Raw genomic sequence first — 21352 nt, forward strand, 5'->3', positions numbered from 1 at the left:
GCTTTCATATGCACAACTCTGCGTATACGTAATATTGCGTATACGCATTTTAAAAATATTTAATTAAAATAAAATTTAAATAGAAATCACTTTTTTGGTAAAATATTTGACCAAAAATGTTAAGCCAACCAGTATAGCATAAACATTTAAGAAATTTAAAATATCTTTTAAATAAACTCCTTACTTTTTACTAGACATTAGTTGCAATTTCTTAGAATACCACGGTGCTTAGCACAGCGGGTTGTTCCTGGAGCAAAAACGCTGCCTATGCCCGGCAGGGCGGCCTTGTTGAAAACTTGCTCAACTTGCTAGTAGTTGCGTGGAAGGTGAACACCCGCACACCACCCACTTACAGCCACCCTCGACACACACACACTTGCACGCACTCGTATATTTGCCGAGCAGAGCCTACATGAGTACACACGCTGTGCTCTCCTCCTGTGCGGCTGGAACTTGACTAGCATCGCAGCCTAAAAGTCAGTCGGCGGAATCAGCGACGCATTCCAAAAGGCGCCGCGGTAGTGGCAGACGACAGGAAAAGCGACGTGTTTGCAGCGCAAGCAAAACTTTTCATTTAACTTTTTTTGCGGGCCAACGGCAGGGGGAAGTAGGAGGACTTTTCTGATCCCGCTCCATGGAACTACCAGCATTAATATTGTTTTGTGTGCGAAAAATCAGCCAAAATTACGACACTTGAGTGTGTTAAAAGTTGCGCGCGTTGCTCGCTGCTCCGCTGCTCTCTGCTCGGTTCTCCATCGCTTCCTATCCCTCTTCCTTAGCTTTTCTGGTTCCACAAATCGAAAAGTAAAAGAAAAGTAACGATGGAGAAAAGAAAAAGTGAAAAGTAGCAGGAAAACTTTGCGCAAGGGAGAGGCGGAGCCGGGAGCAGGCAAAACAGCAAAAGACAGCACAAAACTTGGCCAAAACCAGCTGGCGACGGTGTCGAAAGGAGCGATGCCAGCCTTGTCTATCACAGATAGCATCCTGACGGAGTGACTGGAATGGGAGGATACACTTGGGGTGAAACTATGTTCTTGTAATAAATGCTAGATAATATAAATGATTTATAAGGCATTCAAAAAACTAAGACTTTAATCGAACTTCAAATTTAATTTTAGTTTCATTTGCTATAATTCTCTTTAGATTTTATTCTCAGCTTGGTGTTAAGTATTTTTTCAAGTGCCTATTCAGCCAAATCTGCAGTTGCAGCATAAGCAGCTAAAAGGAGAAAGTGGGCGAAGATGCGAAGATGTGGGGTAAGTGGGCTGCGCTCGGGAGGAGTAAACATCTTTGATGGAGGGGACCCAGTGTGCGGCGGTGCTCGTAGTTTGCTTTCCCTACTTTTGCCAGTTTACACGCACCGCTGGGATTTCACAGTGGCAAAGAGGCGAAAAAGTTACCATGATCCATTAACGTTAATTGTTTGGCGGCGGCGGTGGCATCGCAGTCTCAGTCGCAGTCACAGTCGCTGTCGACGAAGACGTCCTACTTGGGATTTGCTCGACATGCCAGGAACTACAACTACAACTTAACAATGGAGGAGCTGCCTGCTACTGCTGCTTCGTTTCGCTTTTTCGGCGAGGTGTGTATTACAATGACAGGGCAGGAAAGTTTTCCAAGGCATCCCCGCCTCAGAGCCCCCAATCCCAATCCCCCCGGTGAAAAGCCAAAGAAACAGACAAACCCGAAGACACGGAGCCCCGGAGTTGACTAAATTCAATTAGAGCTGGCCCAAATTGGCAGGCGCACACCTGTCATTCGGCTTGATAATGATGCATCTGGTGCGGCCAACAAAACTACGCCAATCCTTTGCCAACTTTGTCCTTTGTCAGAGGGCGATTTTAAACGACAAACTTCAATAAATTTTATACTTGTACACAGTTAAAGTTAAAGGTGGATTGATTGACATTTAATAGCTTGTATTTCATATTATTTAAAAAGGTTTAACTATTATAAAAACTATTAAAATTTAAGAAACAAAAATAATTTATTGGATTTAGCTACATTTTGAATGGATCATTAGGTGGTTTTAAAGTCTTTACTTTCAGTAATTATCCTATTTTTAATAAACTAAATTTAAACTATATATTTATAAATATTTTTTCTTTCTTTATGTACATTTTTTAATAAAACAAAATTTAATTTTTCATTAATATATAATTTTAGATGTCTTTGAAATAAATCATAAAATTATTTTTTCTTCCTCTAAATAATTTGAATTTTTAATAAATAAAATACAATAAGGTGAAGCATGTTTTATTCAAGTTAAAATGAATAGTATGTAAATTTTATTAAACTTTTTAACAAATCAAAATCAGTACATAAATTTTTCAGAGCAAAGCGCAAAGCATTTCTAAAAGAAAAATCGTGATATAGAAAAAGTTAACGTGGTGCCAAAACTCTGGTAATTTTTTAAGCAATTGAAGGCATTGCCGCCCCTGGCAAAGACACACACACTCTCCTCTGAAACTAAATCAATTAAAGTTATTCAAGCAAAATTAAACTCCCTCAAACTCGCGAAAGAAACTTGGGAAACAAGACATGCAGAAATGAAAAGAGGGAAAAAATTAAGGGAGAGCCGAGCGGCTTTTCACACTTGTTAATCACATTTTCACGTCTTAAGCAAATAGCTGGCAACTCTGGGGCCCCGTCGACTCGTTGTAATTAAGCGGCTTAGGCGTTTGAAAGCCTCGGCGGCACAAAAGCAATGCCTGCTTTTAGGCTTTGGGGCGCCACAAGCCCAAGGTCGCTGCCCTGCGTCTTCGGAGGGCAGTTTATCGAATTAAAAAAAAAGCAATGAGGCTGGGGGGAGGCAGAAGGACATCCTACATAAGGACTCTGGCCAGCTCACACTTCATTGTTCCCAGTTCGTTGAGAAGGGGAACAATAAAACTGAAGTGGCTGCAGGGGCGCCACTGCACAGTGGTCGGGCCCATAGGCCAAAAATAAAAAAATTGATTTTGAGCTATCCAAGCGAAACCTGGTTTTTCTATCAGCTGATTGTCCAAAGTTTACCATGCAATACGGTCTGCTTGGAATTTCTAACGGGACTTTCTGAAAATAGATTGACAAAAGCGTTTTTGTATTCATGCACTTTTAATTTGTCAGCTGTGGAGTGCACAGACCAAATTTAAAAATTTAAAATATAATATAAAACGCTGTTAAACCAAAAACAATTGGACTGGATATGGTAGATAAAGGTATATACTTTATTTGTACAGAAAAATATATATATAATTTGTGTTGTGTTTCGTGTAAATCTTTGTTAAAAAAGTGCGTCTTTTTAGTTCGTATATGTTGGGTTTACGTAAAGTTTTAAGTATTTTCCCCCCGTTGCCCCCAAATGAAATTTATGTGCCGTCATTAACTAATATTTAAAGATTATAAAAATGTTTACTTTAGCTGCGGCTACCTGCGGCTGCAAATTTGCCATTACAAAACAAATTACCCTAATTTTTTAGCCAATAATCCGGGTTGTAATAGAAAATCGGGAAAAAATTTTAAAAATAAAAAAGTTACCTGAGTATCTCGGAGCACTTATCCTTTAGTGAATACAATACATTTTATGGATATCTGATGTTTTTGTGGACAGTTAGGATAGGATGTACACCGAAAATAAACTTTTTTGTGGGGACTCAGGAGATTCGCTATTACTCGTAAGCATGTAAATATTTTTTAATACAAAAATTTTTAAAAAATTGCTCAAATGTTGTGTTATTATACCATTAAATACCATTAATTCATTAAGCTAATTTTAGCCGTTTCGCCACAACATTTTTTTGAAAAGTAGTGATTTTTGCACCCAATTAACCTTACCCCCCTTAAGCTGTGTAAGTTTGTTGCTGGACAAAATAAACACACAATATATAAGTGAATAATTTTTTTTTTACTTTTGGGCACTTATATTTCACCAACGTTCTCATTAAGAGATCAAAAACTAAAAAATTAAAGTTAGGTCTTGGAAAAAAATGGTTTTATAAAAATGTTGTATGGGAGCTATAAGATATAGAGATCCGATTTTAACCAAATTTGGTAAAAATGCATAAACCTGTACCAAACATATAATCTGTGAAATTGGTTAAGATATCTTGAAAAACAAAAAAGTTTTTCATATTAAGTATTAATTTTTAACAGATTGTTCCTATGGCAGCTATATGATAAAGTCGAGCAATATGGCCAATTTTTTGTGGATATACTTAAAACATTTTTCTAGATTTTTGGTGAAAGTTTCTTAGCGATAGCACATCTAGAAGTAGTTATGGCCGCGGCTCCATACAAGCTCGACCACTGTGCACTGGGGCGAAGGACTCTCCAGAGGGGTGTTGGTACTGCACTGAAAGAAAATATTAGTTTTATGAGTATTTTTAAAGTATGATGATTAAAGTTTTAACCAAAATTTTTTACAAAAGTTTAAGGTTGTCGAAATTTATAATTAAATAGTATAGATGAAAGTTCTTGCAATTTTCTCTCAGTGTATGTATATATGCCTGGGTGTTTTGAAGGCGGAATGGGCCATGTGCGGCCAGTGCCTGGACCGGGCAAAGTTGGCATAATTATTTCATTAACACTTAACAAGTGGCCAAGCCGAGTCTGGCGGGATCCGGGGGATGGACTTCGGGTATGGGTCTGGGTCTGGGTCCGGGTCCGGGACAGTGTACGGGTCGCTCTGTCCGTTGGCGGAGCGCAAAAACTTTCGCATTACGCATTTGTGTGCAATTTTCAAATTAACAATTGTTAATTTTCCTCTTGTTTCCCAGCCTCGCCTTTTCCTTTCATTCTTTCCATTTCCTTCTTCTATCATCATGCGGGCGTATAACAAAACAAAACGCAAAATGAACACAAAAAGTTGAACAAAAAATTGCAAATATATAAATTTGACCGTTTGCCTTTTAAAAATACATTTTTTTTTTCGTTGTACTTTGTCCCGCCGTTGGTTTTCTTCGTTAATTTTTTATTTTTCTCTTACCAAGTTTTTATTGCGTGTTTAGCATAATTTTTTAATAATTACATTTTTGTGTGCTTGACCAAAACAAAAAAATTCGAAGAGGGGAAAAATTCAAAATAAGAAAGAAACCAACGAATAATAAGCAACAAGCTGCAAGGGAAGCAGGAAAGGAAGCGTTTTTGTTGCCATTCGCCTGCTCGTTGACTGTGGGCAAAAGTTGAACAAAGTTTATTTGCATTACTGACAAACTGTTTAATTAGGGATTTTTTCTTAGATTTTTCAGCGGCGAAACTTTCTGTGTAGGCACATGCCCCATCTGTGTGTGTGCTGTGTGCTGTGTGTGTATCCTGGCCGCAAATACAATTAAACGTGGCAGACGGGAAACCAAAATAAAATCATCCTTAATCCGGGCAAAGTGTGTTGTTTTTAAGGGGAAACCAAACAGGGGAGGGCTCTCTCTGAGTGCTTTTCCCTACGAGGACTAATTTATATGATATTATTACTGACGGGCTAATGCATTAAAACACATCTCTATATAATGGGTTCTATGGTAAAAGTTAATTTAAATTTTGTTGTATAAATGTAATCCTTTTTGCCCAACTAATAAGTGCATATTTTCAGCAACAAATTTAAATTCAGCAGCTATTTCAACATAAATACATTGTATGTTTTTATTGAGGACTCATAAAGCAAACCCAATAAAATGTAATCTTGTTGTGGGTTAAAGTACGTCAATTAAGCACCAAGGCAATCGATGGGTAACTGTCTAAAAACTATTGAAAACTAAATAAACTCACCTCAAATAATTGCAATTTTCGCATTTATTCGAGCATAAACTTAACGAAAGAATATTTTGAAACTTGGCAAGCCGAAGTTTGGTATACTGTAAGCTGTGTGAAGCTAAAAGGAAATATGAATCTATTTTATATGATTTGTATTTATAAATAATAATTAAATAATTAAATAATTATCTTTCTTCAATCCGTAAGTAAGCTGGTCATCATTTCTTCTTTATTTCGCAATAGAAAAATCATTCCTTTTGAATGCTAGAAGCTGCTGACCATAATGTTATTACCCTAGCCCTGGCCGCATTGTTATTTCACACTGGACGAAATAAACGAAGCATCTGTGGGTATGTCAGCATCCTGGTGGAGCAGCAGCAAGGAAAGAGCCACAACCACAGGACGGACAGATGGGCAGTTGGACTGAAGAACTGAAAGACTGACGGACAGGCTTCCACATTGTGATAGCAACTGTCAGTCACTCAAGCAGTCCGTTAACCAGGCAGCCAAGCGTTAGAACCTGGCTCGGTCCGGTCCGGTCTGGGCCAAGTTGTTGGCCAGCAGAATTCGCTCGCATCATTGTAATTGTTAATTACTCAGATATTTATTCTCCGTTTTTTTTTATCTGCGGAACAGGACTGAAGCTCTCTCGGTTTCTCCCCCTCTTTTCATACGCACGCACGCACACAGCAATTTGGCCAGCTGCTCTGCGGATCGTGCATATTTATGCTTATGGCCACATCTTCTGGCCAAGCCACGGATGGAGCGCTGATTTGGCCGACACACGCAGCTAACAAGCGATGACCACCCATCCGACCCACAGACACGTCAACACCAAACAACGTCGTCATGCCATTTGGCAGTGGGTGAATTTTAGCGGTGGCTAAGAAATAACAAGTGCACCGGAGGAAAATATATTTTTTATGTAATTTACAAGAGGGAATTATATAAGAGTTTAATAACTATCGAGAAATATTCCTTACATAACATTCCTTTATGAAATAAAAGAATATTAGGGATTTTTTCAATTCTTTTTATTTCTTTAGAGAATAAATATAAACAAAGTAAACATAAAATTAACAGAGAAAATATATTAATTTAACCTGAAATAGAATTATAATTTAATTGTGTATTTTACTTACTGTTTATATATAATTTTCTCAAAGATAGTAGATTAAAAATCCATATCCCTGACCTATTAGTACTTAAAAAATATTAAAAAACTTATTTTGAAATGAAAATCTATCAGTTTTTTAAAATCCATTTAATTTTCGTGAACAAGGCTAACATCTCCAAAATTTTTAAGCAATATTTTTAAGCTCTGGCACATTTTCTTAGAGTGCGGGGGCACCAGCTCAGCCAGAATGAGCTACGTCAAGTGAGTTCACAATTTTTGCGTGCTACCATTTTTCTTCCGCCTCTGTGTCAGCCGCGAGTTTCGTCTTTGTACGAACGCTGCACGGATTATCCTTGGCATGCAACGCCTTTATCCTGTTTTATTTGTGTTGTACTGGGGCCCGCTCCTTCTGTTTTTTCTTCTTGTGTTGTTTTTTTTTTTTTTACCCTCTGATTTCGCTACTTAATTTTATTTTTTTTTTGCCCTTTTTTCGGTCTGCATCTGTCTGTCTCTAGGTCTGGCCGTCTGTCTGCCCTCTGTGTATCGTCTCGTTTCCGTTCTGGCTGAGCTGATTGGGCGTATTTTGTTATTTTCATGCTGCTGCCGCCTGTCAGTCAAGCCAAACGAAGCCAGAGGAGCTCCTGGCCGTGGTCCTGGCTCTGAATTTCGCCCCCTTGCCTGGCACCCGCTCGTTTGTTCATTCGCTTTTTTCCCACGTAATTAAAACTTGAAACGCATATGAATTAGAAAATACAAAAAAATACAACAACAAAACGGGAAAAAGAAAAACTGGGATGGAAAAGAAAGTAGAGAGCGAAATAAAATACGAGTACGCGACCCGGAATGGAGCCATTTGATGGTACAGAATGACATCCTGTTTCCCGCAGCCTGACATCGTTAACATCGCTGATTAAGTTTTCTTGTCCTGTGCTCCGTCTGCATGTCACTCAACGTGATTTGAAATGAAATTTTTATAATTTCAGCTTCGCCCCCAGGGCCAACTCTATGGCCCGTCGTTGCCCTTAACCCTTTTATCCACTGGATTTATCCTTGTTTTAATGTTTAACTTTATTAAGTCGACATTGTGCACCAGAACAATATCTCCTCAGGACTCAGCGGCCATAGATGCCTCCACCGAAGCCTCCACCGAAGCCACCTCCAAAGACTCTTCGTTCCTGGTAATATGGTCCATAGGGATGGCCCAGGTATGGTCCTCCACCATAAGGACCACCATAATTGGGATATCCGAAAGGCGCAAATGGTCTGCCTCCATAAACTCCTAATCCACCTGCAAAGAAGCCGCCTATCTGACGACGTATCCGCTCGGCAGCATCATCTGTAGATTTTCCCTCGTCCGGAATGTGATGGTGTTGATCCTGGGACTTGGGATCTTCTGCCAGGGAATTTCTTGCGAGCAGGATTGCCAGTAAAAATAACAGACAAGACAGAGTTCGCATCTTGAAAGGTTTTGTGTTAGAATAATAATTTTTTAGACAGCTTGCCGCTCTATTTATAGGAATTATCTGGAGAGCTTAGGCACTTAAGTTGTTTGTACAATAAGATAAGGTAATTATTCTTTGATTTATTAAAGAACTTAGCCACGATATTAGCAAAATAAAAGTAATTTGACTTTCGAGGAGAAGCTTGACACTAAGAATAAATACTACATTTATTTATAACCTTTTTAAAAGAAGGTTATTTTTGTTGAGTGCAGAATAAAGTCCTCTTCCGCCATATCTTCCACGGAGTGTAACATTAAAATCTCTGTCAAGGAACTCCATTATATTTCGCAGCAGCTTCCGTCAGAACACAAGGTAATGGATGGCTAAGCACCTGGTTTGAACATTTTTAAAGAGCCGCCCCGTTTCGAGCCCATTTAAATGAATGGCAAAAAAAAAAGGCTGGTTCAGCACTTGGTGGGGTAATTAGAGCAGCAGCTCGTGTTGATTTATTCGCAGCTAATCCAGGTCTGATCGTATCACATATGCACATTAAATGAATAACACTTAGCCATAGAAGGGGCCGCCAAAGAAGGGCGGCGGCGGTGGTGGCGGGTAGAATCGACCGAAGCCACCACCGAAACCGGGTCGCCGGAATCCTCCATAGCCGCCGCCACAGCAGAATCCGCCCCTGCCTCTGCCGAAGCCTCCTCTGCCGAATCCGCCGCCGCCAAAGCCTCTACGGCCGCCGTAAAATTGCCTGGCCAGGCGCACAGCCGGCATCTCCTGCTGCTCCGTTGCCTGATTTACATCCGCCAGAGTCAGTTGCTGTACATCCACATCCGGATTCGCCTGGGGTGCGGCCTGCTCCGTGGCCGTGGTCCCCGATTTCGCCAGCAGGACCAACAGGCCGGCACTTAGCACTAATAGATTCAAGTGGTGGACGTGGCCGCGCATTGCTCCGTAGACTCGTTAACCTAACTAAAGTCGTGCCGATCCCCCGCCTAGGCTCTTTATATAGCTCAGAGCTGCTCTCGCCGCGCTCCGTTCTAAACGAGTTGTGTGTGTGCCGGCGACCTTAAACAATTAAATTTCCTGAGCATAATCAAATGGCGAAGAAAACCCCCGACATTCAAGAGCCGCGGGCTGAAATTGTAAACAACACAAAAGGGGGGGAAAAAAAAAAGAAAATAACAATATCATTTCTGCGCAGTGAGAACAACCTGTTCTTGTTTTCACTCACTCCAAGCCAAGCTTCTCGTTCGCTTCTAATTATGTTCTACAAGCGCGGGAATATAAGATTTCGATAAGTCAATACCCTGTTGAATTTTGCTAAATGACGTAGCTAGTGTGATTTATAATCCAGTTTGTTTTCTATATTTCAACAATTCAAATAACTTAATTTGTGAGCAAACAAATTGTTGCCCTTTAAATTTTCCATTTAAATCTTATCAAAAAACGGCTATTAAAATTCCGATTATATAATATTTAAATTTACGAAGAACACCTTTGAAAACTACAAATGTATCATTAAAATAGTCCAACTAGAATTAGAATAAACCCTTAAAATATAAGCTTATTTAATTGAAATAATAAAGTCCAATATGCCAACCAATTACCAACTTTTCCTTTTCAAAAGCTTTCAAGTGAGTGACAGTCATACATTTGGAGCTCTAATGGGAATCCAGTACTAGAAAACAAACTGGTTTCTGTGAATTAAAAATTATTTTAAGTACTTATATTCATTATGACAGTTGATAGATATATGCATACAATAATTACGTTGCTTTAAATCATTTCGACATACCCTCCCTAAATATTTGCATACAATATACCAATGTAAATAATTAAGTATTTATTTGATAATGAGCTTAAACTAGAAATAAAATACGCAAATGGGAAAAGCCAACTTGAACTGATAGTTTTTGGTGGCAACTTAATGATGCATAATTATTAAAGTTGGCCAGAAAAACCTGAAAAGGGAATGTTGTTTAAAAATATAAAGTATCTCCCTTTAAAATATTTTTCTGTATTAATCATCATTACCTGGCTGTCGATTGTTGACAGAAAAATAGTAAAATAACAAAGCCATGACATCAACTCGGGGGGTTTTTATCTCGAAGTTCTTGAATGATATAAGATTTTTCTAGGGACTTTTTTTATGTGATTAATTTCATCAAAGCTTGAAAGCAACCAAAAAGAATCACAGAATAAGTTAGAGAGTGTGAAATTGTATAAGCTTGCCGTCACTGAAATGACGGGACTAGAAAATGTATAGCTTTTCTAATCCAATTATACATATATACACGTTCGTTTGGGTAATTTTATTTGCCGGCATCTAATGCTCATTAAGAGATTTCTTAAGTACGGGCCGCATGTGAGTTGTTTACAATTCAGAGAAGCCGCCCCGAGCGTCGCGGCCAAAAGCGATACGTATTTATAAGCCATAAATAACGTGTAAACAAAAAGCTGCCACAAACAACAAGTATACGCCCGGTGGGCCCCCGTTTTGGAGCAGCTCGTCTCCCTTTTGTGGCGACACCAGCAACGGCAACAACAACAAAAACAACAACAGCGGTAGTAACAACATCGCGGCCAAATTATAAGGCTATAAAAGGCAATAAAAAAAACTTTGCGATATCAAATTACAACGCCCTCATAAAGTTATAAAAGTTTCAAGCGTATCCAAACACACAGCACGTTCCACATCCCGCGTCCTGAATCCCGAATCCTGAATCCCCGGAATCTTGCCACCATCTCGATTTTCCCTTCTGGGCCAGGCCTAATATTTTCAATAACAAATCAATCAGATGCGGCTGCTGCCGCGACGGTCAACAAGGATAATCAGTTCGAACGGCTTTTCCCACCCACTTCAGAGGCTGCTGCCTGCCAGCTGCCAGCTGCCGCGTGGGCGTTGCCCTTGGATGAGGGCGGGCTTCTGGCAAGTGGGCGGGTGTGTATCCGAAGGTGCCGTAGATTTATTGAGACACGATTTCGATAAGAACAGCCCCGCCAAAATGGCCAAAAAAAGAAGCGGAGAATACAGGATCCTCGACTTGAGGATGCTCTTACGAGGCAGTAAGTTTACAATGTTATTTTAATTCTAAATTTTATATTTTAAGTCAAAATTAAATGTACATTTCTTTTATTTTCTCTCTCTCCAGGTCATTCTTTTAACCTTTTGCATACTCTTTCTCCTCAAACTATACACATTCATTAAAAGGACCAAAGGGAAAAGCGCTCGTCTCTCCCTGAGCAAAGTTCCCTGAGTATACCGTGAAAGTGTAGACTAACAAAGCCTTTTACAAGACTGCGTTCTAGTAACAAGAAATTTTTCACGAGCCAACGAAAATAAAAAAGAATGAAATGAAAAAGGGAGCAATGGGGGAGCTACGAGAAAAAAGCGAAAACTTTTATCAATGTTGGCGTATGACCCTTGTATGGATGGAATACGTGGGCGGGCGGGTGTCCTCTACGGTAAGGTCAAGGGATAACAAAAGGCGTAAATTTAAAGCCGAGTTAATTTTTTAACAATAAAAGGGCGCTTGTCAAAAGAGGAATTTTACAGCAAACGTTTAATCTTAAACGACTTTCCCATGCCAACGAGATTGCCAAGTTGGATAACACAGACGCGGGCCGCTGGCAGCAGCCTCCATTAAGTTTCAATGGATTGCTTTGTTATAAATAGGAAAAAACGAAAGCAAAAAATTAAGAAAGAATGAAAAAGCGCCAGTAAACGAATTAAATGTTAACCCACAGACAGAGAAATATCAAATAACCCAATTGATGATAAACTTAATCAGTTTAACGTTTTATACCAAGCCTTAAAAAAAGAGATCTGCCTCACATTCTCGCTAGTGTTTTATAAATTTTTACTTATAGCCATAATAAAGCAGAAATATATTTTTCTTAATGTTTAAATACTATGATATTCGGGATAATATACAAATTATAATTTGCAATACCATTTTTAATTTGAAAACCTGGATTTCTTAATCCTCAAATCTCAACTATTCAAATCAGAAATAACACCCACATTTATCTTTTTTTTCAGTGCTTTTACCAACTCGATATAACTGGGAAAACAGCCTTGCCAATCACTGAAAGCCATGCAAATGACAAGGAAATTAAATGAATCAAAGAACAGAGGCAATTGTATTTGGAACTTAATTAGAACGTGCTTGATTGCACTTTGATTACACATTCTATTTCTAGTGAGTTAAGCTAAGTCAGTCACAGATGATTGCTGGTTGCTATTTAGCCTCGGAAGCCTCCAAAGCCACCTCCTGGTCCTCCGAAGCCGCCAGGTCCTCCGAAGCCGCCTCCTGGTCCTCCGAAGCCGCCGGGTCCTCCGAAGCCACCTCCTGGTCCTCCGAAGCCACCTCCTGGTCGTCCGAAGCCACCTCCTGGTCCTCCGAAGCCGCCTCCAAATCCTCCATAGCCGCCTCCCGGTCTTCCGCCTCCAAAGCCTCCATAGCCGCCTCCTGGACCTCCAAATTGACGAACCTGCCGAGCGGCCAACGGTGTTTGGACACCTGCATCCACATCTAAAAGCTGGGCAGCCGCATCATATGTGGCCGCTGAAGTGCCGGCGACCAGGAGAATGGCCGCCAGGGCAAGGCAAACAAATGTACGCATTTCGTTTGCTCGGACTCGGGGAAACTTCTGCCACTAATCACCGGCAAAGTTTCGATGGATTCTATGAAGACTCCACTCTGTGGCCGGCAATTTATATGATTCCAAATTTATCGACTGGCTATGGCGGCGGCTGAGGAAGCGAATAAAAGTGGAAGTGGTTCGACGGGGCGGAACATCAAAGTTGTGAGTGTTTCGCCAACTGAAATGAATACTACGGGCAGACCGGGCGATTCGTATTAACTGTCTGGCTAAGCGCTGCCAACAATAACAACACAATCGCCACACCAATGGCCGAGACAGTAACCATAGACAGTAGCTAGTAGCCGTGGTCATAATAATAACCAAAACCTATTAGGCAACAAAAACGGAGCACAAGAGGAGCCAAAGTTTTTGGCAAACACCCCGGAGAGGAGGCTTCAAGCATCTTGGGCCAAGTGGCCAGCCGGATGGGCTTTCTCTAGGGTACAGTGGGTAAACAACATGAATTCTAGGCTAAATTAAAACATATTTTCAATATTTTTAAAGAGTTTTCATAAACATTTTTGCTTTACAAAGACCTTGGTTATCTAAGATTTTTAAGCATTTTCTGGAGATCAAAGTTAAGTATATATTTAAATTAAGAAATTAAGTATTTACTAGTTATATTACCTAAAATTTTCATTTTTCCATAGTGCAGACTCTGGACAGCTATTCAAATGCGCAAAACATTCAAGTTTCTGGGCTCACAACAACAAAACAGATCGATAGACAAGTGGCCAAGTGTTCATGGGAAGCACCAATCTCGAGAGGGCCTCTCCTTCATCTTTCGGATTTCGTAAAGCTTTTTGGATGCGGGGCAAGTTGAGGATGATTTTCTGTTGTTTGTTTGACTTAATTAAAATCTAAGAGCAAACACAGTCAACGCAAGCAACTGGTTGTTATTCAAGTGTCATCAATGTTGTCGTTTTCGTTTTGAGTGACGCACTGACTCATCTCGGTTATTAGCTTATTCAATGGTTAGCACACACCTAGATCGTGTCTTGCTGCTACTGTATATCGAGTATATACATTCAGGCTATAAATAAATTAGCCAAGGGGAATATAAACTGGATTATATTTATATAACCATCTAATTAATATTGAAAGTGATCAAGGAAAACCCCACCAAAATCTTTGTCAACAGACTATGGCTTTCAAAAATATTTTAGGTATATTTTACTATCGATTAGTACTTAATATATATTTCATGTTATAACATATTTTATTTATATAATTTATTTTGAAATTTAATATTAATTTCCCACCAATATTTAACCTTTTGTCAATCAATTCCCCCTTCTTATTTCAACTAGAAATCACAGAGTAAAGAGCGGCAAACTTTTAATTGAATTATGCACTCAAAGTGACCGTTGAACAAAATCAGAAGCGACTTAAACTTACACATAAAACTGATTTGCCATCTGCCTTGTCATCCGTCAATTGCCGAGCCAGTTCCACAGGGGGAAAACAGGGCAAAGAAAATGACAAGACTGCCTACGTTTTTCACGACATTATAGTCATCTTTCTAGGGAGAGGCGAAACTTTGGCCTGAACTTTTTAAGAAGTAACAAACAAAATGCAAGTAAGAAAATATTAAAAACTTTTAAGGATGGCCTGCTAAAAGGTAAAAGTAAACCTGTCCACGGCTAAACAGGTAACAAACGTTGTATTATGGAACGTGATTATTTATGAGATTTTTTTTATGATGACAAAAAGGTTCAAGTGGACATGTTTGACCTTATTACTTTAGTATTTATTCATTAAAAAAGCTGTATGCCGTAAAAAGAGATGTTTTTCATTATTTATATTTATTAAACTGTAAAATAATCGATTAAATGTCAATCTCAACTACATTCACTATACTCAATTCAAGTGATGATGTTGTTATTATTATTTTATATAAGTTTTTATTGTGATATATTTTTAAAGTGGTTGTTCAGCTTTTTTACAACCTATTTTAAGACTTTATTATATTGTTTCAATTAAAACATTTTGTTAAGCCACAAAAAATATAGATTTTACCTGCTTATAAAATTATATTAGAAATAAAAAACCTGATTGAATCATTTTAAACTTTAAAAATGTATAAAATTTCCAAGAGAACTAAGCTCAACTTTAGTAACTAATTAATTATAATTAAAATTCCACCTTAAAAAGCATAGAAGCCATTATAACAGGAATAGCATTTTGGCACATAAACAACCGCGAAAGGGCAAAAAATAATGAATTAGCTAGGTAGCCCAGCACCTGGACACCTGGCCAATGTAAATTAGTAATTTTACTAATCGCCAACCGGTTCGCTGGAGAAGGGAAGAGTGCGGCGCCTGTAAGGTAAATGTTTGCGTGGCCCCCTCGTAGTTTCGAGTTCCTGTTTTAGCTTCCTACTCCAGCTCCTCGCCTGATTATGACAATCATAGTCAAAATACTTTTCCCTGGGTTGAGTAAAAAATGGATTTTTAATTTATGCCGCCGTGTCTGGGTTTTTTGTGGCTCTTTCTCTCTCTCTCTCTCTCTCTCTCATTGCAGTCGAGCGGTGGAAATTTATGCGGAAGTTTACGCCATCCAGTGGAGGGGCCTGTAAGCGGAGTGAATAGCAAAATGTGCATCATTTTGACGTTGACATCGTTAATTGACCCAGTTTCCTGGACTGGCTAAAAGCGTTTAAATTTGAATAAGCAAATTTGGGCAGCGAAATGGAGATTGAGGGAGATAGAGAGAGATTTCGCGTTTTTGCATAAATGAATTAAAACGCCGCAGCTTTGGCTATGGATTAGGCAGCGGATTTTGGCCGAAAAACACATGCGCCGAAACCGCAATAAACCAATTGAGAGCCATTCAAGCCGGCAATAGAGCCATCGAGCATTGTTAATGGCCGGTCCGCGCTCATAAAACAAACAGCGAAGCCAAACAGCAGCAAACAGGCAAACAAGCAGGCCGGCAAGCTGGCAAGCTGGCCAACTGGCAAACTCGCAAACTGGCCGAACTCGGCAAACAACAAGAGCAACAACAAACAGCAATTCACACTTACGCACCCCGAAGTTGGAGGCGTCTGCCCAAAGTCTGTGAATGGGAATGGGTATAGGTATGGGTCTGGCAGTAGGCCTCCGCCCCCACTGGTCAATAGCATAACTAACCTTCAAATGAAATTAGCACATTTACACAGCTTACCTGACCGCAGGAGCAGTGCTGCCATGAAAGCTATTTTCCAGCCAACGGGCTTAGTAAACAGCTTAAAGGCAATATGCCTAACAGTGGTATTTAGATGAGTGGGAACATTTGCAGCAGTTAAAATTGAGAAGCAACTATCCATCCAAAGGGGACTCTGTAGCTTGTTACCAAAAGAAGTGCGAATCTAGTGATGTTTAAGCGAAATTTTAAAACTAATGTTAATGGAAGTAAAGTAAAGTAAGTAAATGGTTTTTTCCTTCTCAGATAACTAGAAGTCCTGCTCCGATTCTTTGATAAACTTTTCTTTTCTTCCGTTCTAAAGTATTGTTTTAATTTAACTAATTTTAATTAAGGCCAAAGTTGAAATAAACTTATCTTAAAAATACAAATAGATATCTCCAGGAAAGCTACACAAACCCCTATATATATTTCTTTATTTTATTCTCATAATAAGTTAGGATATTTTCCACAGGTCCTGCCCAACTCCTTGTTGTTTTTAACCATTTTTAAACATTTTATATTCACTTGTTGAAACCTCTTTGGTGGCCAACACTGAACAGGAGCTGGTGGGCGCCGCAAAGTGAAATATTTTGCTCTTTAAACCGCCACTGGCTGCCATTCGATTTCATGAACGCCACTTAGCGTGCCACGAAAAATACCCAGAGACTGGCCATATGAATTGGCCCTTTTGTTTCGTTTTTACCGTGGGTACTCGCATATTTTAATAGTTTGTTTTATGGCATTTACATTAGCATCTAATTTCTGCTAACAAGCGGTTCGGTCACAAAACAAACAGACGACGCACTCGAAGCAGTGCGGAAAAGGGCGAAAACAAAAGTTTCTATTTTATGCCCAAAGTTCTAGGCTATAAAGACACCGGCCACGAGCTGGCCAGGTCACAGTTGCCAACTTAGTCGAACGCAGCGCGGAGCAGCCAAAAGGCCACTGATAAAGTCAAGCGACCAGCAAAGCAGTTCAAGGAGCCATAAGGATAATGCGTAGCTGGTTTTTATTCGGATTATATGCGCTGCTAATCGCCGCAACAGTTGGCCAACCGCTGCACCAAAATGAGCCCGAAAAAACCGAGGACTCGGGCTCTGAGCGGGGCGAGCGAGTGAGTCGCCAAATTGGCTATCCGTTTGTGGGTGGCTACGGCGGAGGATACAGCGGATATGGAGGTATCGGCAGCTATGGAGGCTATGGAGGATATGGAGGATATGGAGGATACGGAGGATACGGTGGCATCGGAGGTTACGGAGGCATTGGAGGCTATGGCATACGCTCAGCGTATTATCCTTATGGTTCCAGTGGCCTGGGAGGACTGGCGGGCGGATATTACGGTCGTCCTTATGGTTATGGCTATGGCAGTGGCTATAATATTGGATATCCGGCCATTGGTGGCTTTGGAGCCACCGCCGGCAGCATTTACGGCGCTTCTCCATTTTCCCCGTTAGTTTAAGTGGCTTAACCAACACGAAAAAAACGAAATCTTTAATAAAAACAATATAAATACTAAAAAAAAGAAAGAGTTGATATTGTAATCTATTTGTGGTCAAACTGGGCTAAAGTGTTTACAAAAAAATAGTGAAAGCTAGCAAACTAGCAAGGAAAATAATAAGTGAAGTTGGTAGGATTACCTACAGTTTCAAGTTTTTTAAACCGAACTACATGATCTTATTTTGTAAGATTTTGTGGGAAAAATAATTAATTATCATTAAGTCATATCGGAATAAAATAATAAGAAATTTAAAGAAAGTGGTAGTGGTTGTTTAAAAGAAAGAAAATCATGTCCAAGTCGTAGTGTTTGTTTAAAAGAAAGAGAACCCTGTCCAACTAAGCTTTTTGTAAGGCTTAAAAAACAAAAACTAAACCATCCGATGGCTACGTTTCACTTTGATGGACCACGATAAGGTGTTTATTTACACAGTGCTTAGTGCTCCTTTGACGAGTCCAATTGCTGTGCAATTCACAACGATTATCGCTTTCATTCATTAAAATCTAGGATGGTCTACCTCATTATTTGCCCAGCTCAATGGTAACACGAGCAGGGCTCATTCATTTACCTCCAGGTCGTCCCCGGAGAAGCTTAAGCAAATAGCAGAAAGCTTTGAGGTGGGACATCTAGCTAGCTGGACTTTGCAGACAGGAAGAGCTGGCTTTTTTAGATTTTAATTGCCGATAGTGTAAGCACTATTCCCACAGACACTCTCCTACACTCACAGGCCAGTCGAGCGGAGTGTCCGAGTGCCGTTTAATTGGTGTCTTTGTGTGTGTGTGTGACTTTTAAACGACTTGCATTACACATACGCCCCGTTGCACTCACAGCTCTCACTAAGAAGTTGCTCCATTTTGTTCAGTGTAAGTAAACACACACAGAGACACACACGGAGCACGCAAACAGAAAAACAAGCAACAGGATGTCGAAGACAGAACCGTGTCTTCTTCTGGGGCGGGGAGAAATGTCCGATGCCCTAACAAGCTACGTGAGCATGAATTATTATTTCAATTAACAGGAAAGGGGGAAAAAGACAAGTACTGCAGCAGGGCAATAAAGTCATCACCATTTGCATGTTCGCATGTGGCAGGATTCTTTAATAATTCACGCAGAAATGTCGTCAACTAATTGCGGTGCTTTGAGTTGCACGCTCAACTCTCTAATTGATGTAATTAAACGTAAATTAATAATCATTCGCTACTAATGACTTCTTGACATCTAAATATTTATGCAACCGAAAGGGTCTTGCACTAAATACCATTCTACATGCATTTTGTTGTTAATTACAACATTAAATAATTAAATAAAAAAAAATTTTAAATCTCGAATATCTTTAAAATGCTCTTAATTAATTGCAAAGTTATATCCTAAACGATTTAAAAAGTGCAACAATTTTTATTTAAGCTTATTAAGCTCTTGTAAATGTTATAAATAAATAACAACATATACATACAACAAATTTTTAAATCGCATTTTATGGCGTTTCACCTAATTGGATTCACATTAGCAACTCATTTCAATTTAACACATTCAATTTGAAGTTTGCCTATCTTTATGCTCCATAGTGTACAATAAAATTTATAATTAAACAAATAAAAACCTTTTAATTTTTCTAATTTAAAGACCAAATTTGAATAATTAATTTCATTAGGTTTCCACATAAAACTGAATTAAGAGCAAAGTTAAATAGGAATTTTTGATTTGTTAGTAAATATGTAATATTTCCTATTCATTATCTACAATTTGTTTATTTATAAATAGTATATGATATTTTCTGTGTAGAAAGAGACTAAAAACCATTAATATATATAAAATGTTTTAACGAATCAGATGTTCTGGCTTAGGTACCCTGCTGTTCAGAACTTCAGAGCATTTGCCTTTGACAGTCTGTACACAAATACGGAATGTGTCATCCGCTCGTCTTTTATCCTCTCCGGCGGACTCTGACTCTGATTGCGCTTCTCCTCGCTGCCCGTTTATCTTTTAATATCTCTGCGGGCACTCGCCAGCTGCCATAGGAGGGGTTAGGGGCATAGAAACGCTTGGAAACCGTGAGCCATTCATTGAATTGTACTGTTTTTTATGCGCTGCTCCGCCTTTCAGCGGGTCTCGCTTTTGATTTGGCCAGTGCTTTGCCAATTGCACTCGAAATCGCTGTTGCCGTTGCTGCTGTGTTTAAAATGGCAATCAGATAACACCTTCCTTTTCGCCATATTCAGCTCTCTGCTATAAAGCGCTATTGAAAGCCGGATACCAGGTAGCGGTGCTTGTGGCTGCTGCATTCAAGATATATATTTGCTTTTTATGCGTAGTTGGTCAGAGCACAGTGGGAGAAAAATAAATGTGTATGATTGAAAAAATATAGATAAGATATGATTAAAAAAAAAATCTATTTGGAGCCAGGGAATTCTCTTTCAATTATCTTAAATTATGTACATTGGAAAGTCACTGAATTTGGGAACTAAGATATTTCATTGCATTCTTTTAGACACATTTTTAAAAGATTTTGAAAACCATAACACTTTTTGTTAATCCAATTTAATGTAAACCAATCTCAAAAGCAAATTAATTACTTTCAACAGCTTTCATTCTCTGTATATTTTTAACCTAAACTCATTTTTATAACATAATTTTTTTCACAAATCCGATAAGATTAACCACCCATCCACCCACCGTGCGGGGAACGTGGCAGCCCTCCTCCTCCTCCTGTGCTAAACTAAACTGAAATAACGCGCCTCACTGACTGACTGACTGACTCAGTGGGCCGAACGGGTTGTGGGTCGCTCCCGGATGCCGACTGGCATAAGCTTTATACATTTTTACGCTTTGTGGCCTCCGCAATGTGTGTGTATTTGCATGTATATCAGCTCAAAGTAGCGTGAAATAAAAAACGTCGACACTTGAGGCCTTTGAGTGCCATATGTACGGGTATATACCATGTATGTATGTATGTATGTGGCCGAGTCCCGTCCGTGTTGAAGCGTTAAAATAAAAAAAAGACCGTATAGAAAAGAAGAAAAAAAAAGTAAATAAAAATAAAACAAGATGATGGCCAGCAAAAGCACAGCCACAGAAAACGGACCCAAAGAGTAGCTCCTCTTGTCCGGCGAAAAGGACTTGGTGCGGAAAATGAAATCTCTCTGGCTTGTGCTCCAAGATCTGTCCATCAAAGTGGCATCCTAAGAAAAGCACACTAACTAAGGTCTTCAACCGATGTCCAGATAAAGAACATATATCACTGTGCGAAATAAAAAAGAAAGAAGTAGAACATGTATTGGAATATTGCTGGTACATTTAAAGGACTCTAAAACCACTCAAATATATATTCCCAAATCGTTGACATTTCATTTCCTTTTAGAAACAATTTCAAACATTATTTTAATATCGTTTTTGTTCAGTGTGAAACCCAATAGGCAGGTATGAGAGCCTGCGGCAGGTGCAAGTGAGGCTGTGGCCTGGCCGCAACCGAAATACCTTCGCACCCTTTCATCAGCAAAGTGGCCGAGCAACAGTTGCGCCTAGTTTTCAAAAGGACCCCGTACCGAACGAAAGGATGATGGCTTCTCAACCCCAATCTTGGGCCGGGCCGCAAGCTCCTAGCCAAACAGTTTAAAGCGCATTAAACTTATCTGATGGGCAGGTCGACCAACAGACCAACCCGGAGAGTAACTATGTACACAGCTCGGGGAGCTCTAGCTGTGATAAGAGCCACTTGGCCTATCAATGCATTTTAAACGAGCCGCTCGTAAG

The 21352-nt window shown here is 39.5% G+C and overlaps 4 protein-coding genes across 4 annotated transcripts; 1 reads left to right on the forward strand and 3 right to left on the reverse strand.

Moving 5' to 3' along the window:
• Positions 1-7956: 7956 nt before the first annotated feature.
• LOC108074029 (glycine and tyrosine-rich protein-like) lies at positions 7957-8301 on the reverse strand. Its single transcript, XM_017165897.1, has one exon. The coding sequence runs from the start codon at positions 8299-8301 to the stop codon at positions 7957-7959; it is 345 nt and encodes a 114-aa protein (XP_017021386.1).
• Positions 8302-8757: 456 nt separating this feature from the next.
• Positions 8758-9254, reverse strand: LOC108074057 (heterogeneous nuclear ribonucleoproteins A2/B1). The gene has a single exon (XM_017165929.1). The coding sequence runs from the start codon at positions 9238-9240 to the stop codon at positions 8851-8853; it is 390 nt and encodes a 129-aa protein (XP_017021418.1). The 5' UTR covers positions 9241-9254; the 3' UTR covers positions 8758-8850.
• A 3183-nt stretch (positions 9255-12437) lies between these two features.
• LOC108074058 (protein FAM98B) lies at positions 12438-12976 on the reverse strand. Its single transcript, XM_017165930.2, has one exon. It carries the CDS (start codon positions 12919-12921, stop codon positions 12541-12543), a length of 381 nt encoding a protein of 126 aa, XP_017021419.1. The 5' UTR covers positions 12922-12976; the 3' UTR covers positions 12438-12540.
• A 4046-nt stretch (positions 12977-17022) lies between these two features.
• On the forward strand, positions 17023-17566 carry LOC108074063 (uncharacterized). Its single transcript, XM_017165934.3, has one exon. The coding sequence runs from the start codon at positions 17102-17104 to the stop codon at positions 17564-17566; it is 465 nt and encodes a 154-aa protein (XP_017021423.1). The 5' UTR covers positions 17023-17101.
• The last annotated feature ends 3786 nt before the right edge of the window (positions 17567-21352 follow it).

The sequence above is a fragment of the Drosophila kikkawai genome, chromosome 3R, assembly GCF_030179895.1.
Source record: "Drosophila kikkawai strain 14028-0561.14 chromosome 3R, DkikHiC1v2, whole genome shotgun sequence".
Classification (NCBI taxonomy): domain Eukaryota; kingdom Metazoa; phylum Arthropoda; class Insecta; order Diptera; family Drosophilidae; genus Drosophila; species Drosophila kikkawai.